The sequence below is a fragment of the Priapulus caudatus genome, unplaced genomic scaffold (assembly GCF_000485595.1).
Source record: "Priapulus caudatus unplaced genomic scaffold, Priapulus_caudatus-5.0.1 Scaffold462, whole genome shotgun sequence".
NCBI lineage: Eukaryota > Metazoa > Priapulida > Priapulimorpha > Priapulimorphida > Priapulidae > Priapulus > Priapulus caudatus.
Genome location: NW_014577523.1, coordinates 117478 through 127534, shown reverse-complemented (window position 1 = coordinate 127534; position 10057 = coordinate 117478). Strand labels below are relative to the sequence as shown.

The 10057-nt window shown below is 42.0% G+C and overlaps 1 protein-coding gene across 1 annotated transcript in view; it reads right to left on the bottom strand.

Annotated features, from left to right (window-relative positions):
• The window catches only part of LOC106810676 (cyclic nucleotide-gated channel rod photoreceptor subunit alpha-like), an 85708-nt gene that overhangs the window by 15289 nt on the left and 60362 nt on the right, over positions 1–10057 (bottom strand). The window contains exons 2-3 of the mRNA XM_014814105.1: positions 8071–8264; positions 7313–7412 (exon numbers count right to left, since the gene is read on the bottom strand). Coding sequence (XP_014669591.1) covers positions 7313–7412; positions 8071–8264 — 294 coding nt within the window. The remainder of the gene's footprint in view (positions 1–7312; positions 7413–8070; positions 8265–10057) is intronic.

Here is a 10057-nt window from a genome sequence, read left to right as displayed (position 1 = left end):
GGGCCGGCCCAGGATGACTTACTTCCAGTTCGCGCGATTGCAAATAGCTTAACGGAGTCGTTGGAATGTATGCCACAAGAATATTGAATATTGAATCAAATTGACTTGCTTGTCTTATTATCAAACATGTGGGTGACATCAGCGACAATGTGGGAACTCTGATAATCTGTTCTTAGGATCAATCCCCCAGGGTCGCGATGACAATCGCAAGTGCAACTAAATTTGCAACCAACCCAGCATATCTTACTCTTAGATACTGCGGCAGACATCACCGTCATGTCAGCAAGGACAGACAATGGCTTGCATAACCGGCCGATCGTCAACAAACACAGTACTATCTAGTCAAGGAGGAACACTGAAATGTAACGCGACAGTTTTGCGACGCAGACGCGTCACAAAGGAAAAACCCACAGCTTCCCAGTAGCTTCGTCAATTAGTCAAATTGACAATGCATGTAGCACAGTTGTCGTTACAACTACGTCACATAACCGCGACCATAGATATCTATAATACTAACCTAGTAATTAGGATAGTATAGGTAGTATAGATTACCTATACTATAGATATATTAGATATGAGATATAGTATATAGATATCTACGACTGTGACCACGCATGCTCACCATCCAGAGAGACATGATACAAGATGATTGGGTGGCACAGCTTTACTGTTGATCCTAAGCGCTGCGCGCGGATGAGACGCGCAGTTCCGCGGGATATGCGCACGCCCGACAGCGGGGATGTTCAAGTATGAAGCGCTGTCCGCAGTGGAGACGTGCGCCAAATTCGAGGCCCGGCGCACGTCTCACATCGGTTAGCGGATGGTCTGTAGTTTTAGAAGATGACAATGATTATATATGGGACGAATTCTAGGAATTGGAGATTATAAAACAGTAACAAAAATCGCTCAGTCATGCTCCAGATTAGCTGAATCAAAAATATTAGAATTTAATAGGAACAAAACAAATACAATGGTTATAAAATTCACAAACAAAAAAAGGATAGAGAAGGAGATATTAATAGACAACCAAGTAATCAAAAAATGCACCAAATATTCATACCTAGGAGATTTAATTAATGATATAGGAGGTTATAACGATATGATAAGAGTCCGAACTGAAAAATGTAGGTTCATGATGAGGGAAATATTATCATGGGCAGAAGAGCAAAATTATGGAAATCATACTATAGAAGCAAGAGTGAAATTATACGAATGCACAGTTTTACCTTCTTCCTAAATAACAGTGAAACATGGACTATAACAAACTAACGAAGAAGTAAAAATGTTGGATTTCCAAAATGAGTGCCTGCGTAAAATAATAATCACGGCAGAAAACGCAGAAAAATCACCGAAAGGCATTGAAAGACGATGAAAACTCCAAGGAAAGATACGGAGAAAGCAATAAAAATAACATATAGTTTCTATAATGCTATATGTAATCGTCGTAGATACATTAAAAAACGCATGATTTTATTGAAAATCCTAATTTACTTATAAAACATCCAAGAAATGGCGCTGTGGCATGTAAACCATTGGCCAGGGGTGGTTGCTTAATGGGTTAGCCGCTAGAAACAGTTGCCGCTGGAGGGCAGCACATCTGCAGAGGTGAAGATTATCAGCGTACCCATATGCACACCCGGATAGAGTGGGGGAAGTGGGTGTTTATTCTTTTGTGTGTGCCGAGGAGTTATGTAATATGTTTATTGAGATTCATGTATGTATGTAGGTACATGTATGACCTGCAGAAGAGCCCCTACTGTCGTACACCACTTATATTCGCGCTGACAATATAATGCGTGCCTGGTGTGCACGTCACGGTGTGGTGCTGCTGCGTGTGCACGTACATGTGGCGTGCGTGCGTGCGTGTGCACGTACTCGTGCGTGCATGCGTGCGTGGGTGCGTGTGTACGTACCCGTGCGTGCATGCGTACGTGTGTGCTTGCGTGCGTGCGTATGCACGTACAGGGTGCGAGCATGCGTGCGTATGTACGTGCGTGCGTGCGTGTGCACGTACACACATGCGTGCACTGCTGCGTGCGTTTGCACGTACACGTATGGGCGTGCGTGTGCGTGTGTACGTACACATGCGTGTATGCGTGCGTGTGTGCGTGCGTGTAAACGTGCACGTGTGTGCGCGTGGTCATACATGTACGTGCATGCGTGCGTGTGTGCGTGCGTGTGCAGGTACACGTGTGTGCATGCGTGCGTGCGTGCGTGCGTGTGCACGTCCACGTGTATGGGTGCGTGCGTGCGTGCGTGTGCACGTACATGTGCGCACGTACAAGTGTGTGCGTGCGTGTGTGCGTGCGTGCGTGCATGCGTACGTGTGCGCTTGCGTCCATATGTGAAGGGGTGTTTATTCTTTTGTGTGTGCTGAGGAGTTATGTAATATGTTTATTGAGATTCACTGTGATATTAGTGGTGCATATGTGAAGTGGGGGTGATTCTTTTTGTGTGTGTCAGGAGTTATGTAATATGTTTATTGAGATTATTAAAGCTACAAAGACTCAAATTGCAATACAAATTATGTATATCTTTATTTCTAAAATGCAGCCATTACTACAGACACTAGGCATTACTGCTGACATAGACTCGCCTAAAGTTGGAAATCATGAAGCACACCTTAACAATTCTTCCACCGAGAGAAATCTTCTGATGGGGGCAGGTCTCTTTTTAATATTTTAAATGTCTTGCTTAGACCAATGACCCTCTCTACATGAATCCTCTTAGATGCGATACGTCTATCCCTAACAACTGTCTCTGGGATTTTCCTTTGAGCATTGACGGCGTGTTTACATGCACATTACAGCGTCAACCTTGGGTCTCTTTCTTTCGTCTAAAAAAAGACATATTTAAGAAAACGTTAATGAAAATATATTATTAAAAAAATGCGTGGTGGCAACGAAGAGCTATAAAGCACTCGAGAGATAATCTCAATATAACAATAATAAAACATGTAGAATGAATGCCGGTGATTAATATAGTCAAGTACCTGGTACTGGTACCTCGTACTAGAGACACCTGGCCTCGATTATTTACCAATTACCAGCTGAACGTTGCCACTGGCATTGTCCTATTATAATTATACTGCTCTGTAGCGATAAATGCTGTCAATGATAACACTAACAGTTCTTTTTATAATCTAGACTGCATGGAATACGCAAGAAAACTACTGCAAACCTCAAAGTCAAAATGAGCTAATAACTAATGTTTATAAGCTATTTTCGATATTACACTTACTTAAAAGTGTGCTAGTATAGTCAGCCTCTCTGAAGTGATCGCTGCAGACTTTATGAAGGCATTTTAACTTGGTTATATCGCTATGACGATACGATCGGCTATTCGTGATTCCTGTATCTTTCCAACTGACCGGTTGATTGCGCAATCGTTGTAACACCTCTAACTCCCGCTGCGCCACCTGCAGACAAAGCTAGCGGCTAACCCCATTGTTCAATGAATGACGCACTTGATCACTTCCGACAGCGAGTGAAAATGCAGAATCGGCCGGGCATTTCATTATTTACGAAAAGTAAATAGGCTGGGGAACGACGGTAGGTACAAGAACTGGTAACGTCGGTCACGCCCCATTCATGTCCATCAACGAAGAAGGCGGGTCTTATTCTGATTACGGAGATGGGAAAATGCAACAGAAGAACCTAGCGCAGTGCACTAAACAGCGTGTTATTTTCGTATTTGTGCCAAATTCTATCGTAGGAAACCGAAATTATAATAAGTTATAATAGAGAGGCGCGGCGTAGACTGTGATTGGAAGACACAAAGTGTCAATCCTCGGCGTGCCTCGGCATCATGGCCGCATCACGTCCAGAGAGACCGGGTACAAGTTGGCGTTGCGCAAAAGATGTGTTGTTCCCCGACTGCCGAGAGCGGTTAAGCCGCGCACTTCCACGGGACTGGGCGCAGGCGACCGCAGGGTGTTGTATGTAGCATCTCGCGCTGCCAGCTATACGAATTCGCGCGCCGAAGGAAGGCGGGCGCGCGAATCCGTATAGCGGGAAGCATAACATCGCACAGTTTTCGTCAGACGTACACCGGCTTCACTACGGCGGCCTTGGGGGAGGGCATTTGCTACTGCTGCTGCTTTGCTGCTCCAGGGCCGCGTTGCAGCAGCGACCAGAATTTGGTGCTGCTGCTGGTTTGCTGCTGCAGGAGCGCGCTGCAGCAGGGGCAAGTATTGCTTGCTGCTGCTGCTGCTTTGCTGCTGCATGGGCCAGTATTTCTTGCTGCTGCTGCTTTGCTGCTGCATGGGCGCGCTGCAGCAGGGGCCAGTATGTACGTGTACGTAGGATTAGCTACGTGTAAAAACTGGCAATCTTGCAACAACCCAAGCATATCTTACTCTTAGCTCTTAGATACTGCGGCAGACATCACCGTCATGTCAGCAAGGACAGACAATGGCTTGGCATAACCGGCCAGTATTGAAAGCAACAAACACAGTAACTAATCTAGTCCAAGGAGGAACACTGAAATGTAACGGACAGTTTGGACGGCAGACGCGTCACAAACAAGGAAAAACGCCACAGCTTCCCAGTAGCTTCGTCAATTAGTCAAATTGACAATGCGACTGTAGCACAGTTGTCGTTACAACTACGTCACATAACCGCGACCGATAGATATCTATAATACTAACCTAGTAATTAGGATAGTATCGGTAGTATAGAATTACCTAATACTATAGGATATATTAGAGTATGAGATATAGTATATAGATATCTACGACTGTGACCACGCATGCTCACCATCCAGAGAGACATGATACAAGATGATTGGTGGCCACAGCCTTACTGTTGACACTACAGCGCTTGCGGCGGATGAGACGCGCAGTTCCGCGGGATATGCGCCACGCGACAGCGGGGATGTTCAAGTATGAAGCGGCCTGTCCGAGTGGAGACGTGCGCCAAATTCGAGGCCCGGCGCACGTCTACACACATCGGTTAGCGGATGGTCTGTAGTTTTAGAACGATGACAATGAGATTAATATATTGGACGATATTCTAGGAATTGGAGATTATAAAACAGTAACAAAAATCGCTCAGTCATGCTCGCAGATTAGCCTGAATCAAAAATATAAGAATTTAATAGGAACAAAACAAATACAATGGTTATAAAATTCACCAACAAAAAATGATAGAGAAGGAGAATATTAATAGACAACCAAGTAATCAAAAATGCACCAAATATTCATACCTAGGAGATTTAATTAATGATATAGGAGGTTAATAACGATATGATAAGAGTCCGAACTGAAAATGTAGGTTCATGATGAGGGAAATATTATCATGGGCAGAAAAGCAAAATTATGGAAATCATACTATAGAAGCAAGAGTGAAATTATACGATGCACAAGTTTTACCTTCTTTCCTAAATAACAGTGAAACATGGACTATAACTAAACTAACGAAGAAGTAAAAATGTTGGATTTCCAAAATGAGTGCCTGCGTAAAATAATAATCACGCAGAAAAACGCAGAAAAAACATCTACCGAAAGGCATTGAAAGACGATGAAAACTCCAAGGAAAGATACGGAGACAAGCAATAAAAATAAACATATAGTTTCTATAATGCTATATGTAAATCGTCGTAGATACATTAAAAACGCATGATTTTATTGAAAATCCTAATTTACTTATAAAACATCCAAGAAATGGCGCTGTGGGCATGTAAACATTGGCCAGGGGTGGTTTGCTTAATGGGGTTAGCCGCTAGAAACAGTTGGCCGCTGGAGGCAGCACATCATGCAGGGTGAAGATTATCAGCGTAACCCATATGCACACCCGGATATGAGTGGGGAAGTGGGTGTTTATTCTTTTGTGTGTGCTGAGGAGTTATGTAATATGTTTATTGAGATTCATGTATGTATGTAGGTACATGTATGACCTGCAGAAGAGCCCCTACTGTCGTACACACTTATATTCGCGCTGACAATATATATGCGTGCGTGGGTGTGCACGTCCACGTGTGTGCGTGCGTGTGCACGTACATGTGCGTGCGTGCGTGCGTGTGCACGTACTCGTGCGTGCATGCGTGCGTGGTGCGCTGTGTACGTACCCCGTGCGTGCATGCGTACGTGTGTGCTTGCGTGCGTGCGTATGGCACGTACAGTGTGCGAGCATGCGTGCGTATGTACGTGCGTGCGTGGCGGTGCACGTACACATGCGTGCATTGCGTGCGTGCGTTTGCACGTACACGTATGTGCGTGCGTGCGTGTGTACGTACACATCGCGTGTATGCGTGCGTGTGTGCGTGCGTGTAAACATGCACGTGTGTGCGCGTGTGCTCAACATGTACGTGATGCGTGCGTGTGTGCGTGCGTGTGCAGGTACATGTGTGTGCATGCGTGCGTGCATCTCGCTGCGTGGTGCACGTCCACGTGTAATGGGTGCGTGCGTGCGTGCGTGTGCACGTACATGTGCGCACGTACAAGTGTGTGCGTGCGTGTGTGCGTGCGTGCGTGCATGCGTACGTGTGCGCTTGCGTCCATATGTGAAGTGGGTGTTTATTCTTTTGTGTGTGCTGAGGAGTTATGTAATATGTTTATTGAGATTCACGGTGATATTAGTGGTGCATATGTGAAGTGGGTGTTTGATTCTTTTCGTGTGTGGTCAGGAGTTATGTAATATGTTTATTGAGAATATTAAAGCTACAAAGACCAAATTGCAAACAAATTTGTATATCTTTATTTCTAAATGCAGCCATTTACTACAGACACTAGGCATTACTGCGACAATAGCTCGCCTAAAGTTGGAAATCATGAAGCACACCTTAACAATTCTTCCACCGAGAGAAATCTTCTGATGGGGCAGGTCTCTTTTTAATATTTTAAATGTCTTGCTTAGACCAATGACCCTCTCTACATGAATCCTCTTAGATGGCGATACGTCTATCCCTAACAACTGTCTCTGGGATTTTCCTTTGAGCATTGACGGCGTGTTTACATGCACATTACAGCGTCAACCTTGGGTCTCTTTCTTTGTTCTAAAAATAAGACATATTTAAGAAACGTTAATGAAAATATATTATTAAAAAAAATGCGTGTGGCAACGAAGACTATATATATATATAATATGCACATGTAATATACTGACACCTTATAACACGAGAAGCCACTCTGACACTCGTGAATTATGACAAGTAACAACGTCTTTACTTCCTACCCGATAAAAAAACATAATTAATTGCTTTGCTATTATATCGGCCTTTAAGTTTCTAGGCACATGCTGTCCTCAACCGGCTGGGTCATAAACACGGAGCGAAGCAACTTTCGTGTCCCCCGCTACAATACCTATCATAATACCTTTTCTGCATATGTAGTCGCCAGGAGAAAACAACACCGGTTTTAATCTCAGCACAAGCTCACAGAGAAATCCAGCCTCTGTATTCTGAAATATTTCAACCTAAAAGAAAATGTATACTAGATAAGCGCGCATAAATGGAGGTTTAGCCACAACCACTATGTAATTTATGTTAATTAATTATTATAATTGTATTTAAAAATGTATTATAATTACGTAAACATATGCACAGTAGAATCTCGAGTGTGTGACATTCAGTTATAAGACATTCGACTTTATTCGGTTCTGTATATCTGTATAGCCGCAGTGTTGCACAGTGCACAGTGTAGCACTGCGCGTGCATCCGCCGAATATTTTGTTCAGCAGCTTTCACTATATTGTACACACTCCTATGCGATATATCAGTGACAACAAATATCAGAAATTATTGTCAAATTTTGTTATTAACTGAATACAGCTATACTGTGTATTGATTGACACAAACCATATTTCAAACTTATATATATAATTGAATTATATATATAAGTTTGAAATATGGTTCTGGGGCGTTTATATATATAAATATATAATTTATTTTACCCTAACCCGTCTTCAATTACACGAAAATCTTTAGATATCTTTTCGGTCGGATAATCGAGACTAAACTGTTTAATATAATGAACAAAACTTGCAATATCCTCTAGAAAACCTTATTCGGATTCATGTCTCTATAATTGCGACATACGAAAGCGTATTAGAAGGCTGCATTTTTTCAACTTACCTTCTTAAGAGTGTCTAGATGAACGTGGATAGCAATTTCTCCTTTCAGCTTATCCGGCAAGTAACACAGAGGTTTTTCTTCATCCGCGGATTTTTTGCTGATCCAAAGGTAGTCAAACCAGCGAATGACCTTTTCCTGTAGATGCCGCGGTACCCGTCGCAAATTCATATACGTCTTCACACCGTCCAATTTAGCTGCAACATGAAAAAGCAATTTTTAAAACTTTTCTTCCGTAATATTGCTACGTGTATGCATTAAATAATATTATTAAAATTTATAAGGGTTTTTGTCTTTTCTGTTCAACGGTTCATGCTAGCTAAGCTTATGTAATAGTAAACAGGTTGTAAATTGTAAAAGGTTGCATATTAATTGTGCATGGACATAGTTATGATCCATCTGTTGCATTATATTATTTAATGTATAATGTTTTTTTGTCAATAAGTTATTTGTATAATGCTTTCAATTAAGTTTCACAACATTGCGTAAACAAAAGCAACATTGTATTATTGAATAATATTGCTATTATTATTATTTATTGCGGAAGTCTAGTGACACGTTTTCTCATAGGTTAATACGACAGCAATATCAATATTAACAGTAAGAAAAAAACAATAAAGGTATACGAGGTAAAGATATATATCCAAAATACCATTTTTACATAAAAATTCAAAATTTGTGTGGGAACATAATTAGGTGCTGGAAATTTCATGAATTTTTTTTGGCTTGAGCATAGAGATATATCTCCTCTATAAATAAAACAAGTGATTGATTCGATTCATTCGCCAATAAACGTTTAATCTTCACTAGAGCAATACCCGTGCACAACGTGGAGAGTATCCTTAACAAACAAACAACATACGGCATTTAGAGACAACATGAGCAAACAGACAAAAGATATTGGCCTAAATATTTGTAATACACACGTAATTATTAAAATTCTTGTCATTACAAAGGTCATATTCGATCAAGTGATAAAGCTTTCATAAGTATGTGCTAAATCTCATCCAACAGCAATCGTCCAGCATGCATTCCAGTACCACGCTGCACTGTGTGCAGCTTCGCATACTTGGCTCGCAAATAGAACTTCATCACAAACTTAACTACGTACTGTGTGCAAGTATTTGTCCAGTAGGTTGCCACAAGCAAGTTGTTTAGAAAGGGTTATAATATTTCATTGGCAGCGTTGCATCAACTACCATCCTAGGATCATAATATATAGGATTATATCAATGGTCAACATTCCTCATTTCAAATATAACAATCGATCGTTTCTGCCGCACGATGACTTACTTCCAGTTCGCGCGATTGCAAATAGCTTAACGGAGTCGTTGGAATGTATTGCCACAAGAATTATTGAATATGAATCAAAATTGTATTGCTTGTCTTATTATCAACATGTGGGTGACATCAGCGACAATGTGGGAACTCTGATAATCTGTTCTTAGGATCAATCCCCCAGGGTCGCGATGACCAATCGCAAGTGCAACTAGAATTTGCAACCAACCCAGCATATCTTACTCTTAGATACTGCGGCAGACATCACCGTCATGTCAGCAAGGACAGACAATGGCTTGCATAACCGGCCAGTATTGAAAGCAACAAACACAGTACTATCTAGTCAAGGAGGAACACTGAAATGTAACGGACAGTTTGCGACGCAGACGCGTCACAAAGGAAAAACCCACAGCTTCCCAGTAGCTTCGTCAATTAGTCAAATTGACAATGCATGTAGCACAGTTGTCGTTACAACTACGTCACATAACCGCGACCATAGATATCTATAATACTAACCTAGTAATTAGGATAGTATAGGTAGTATAGATTACCTATACTATAGATATATTAGATATGAGATATAGTATATAGATATCTACGACTGTGACCACGCATGCTCACCATCCAGAGAGACATGATACAAGATGATTGGGTGGCACAGCTTTACTGTTGATCCTAAGCGCTGCGCGCGGATGAGACGCGCAGTTCCGCG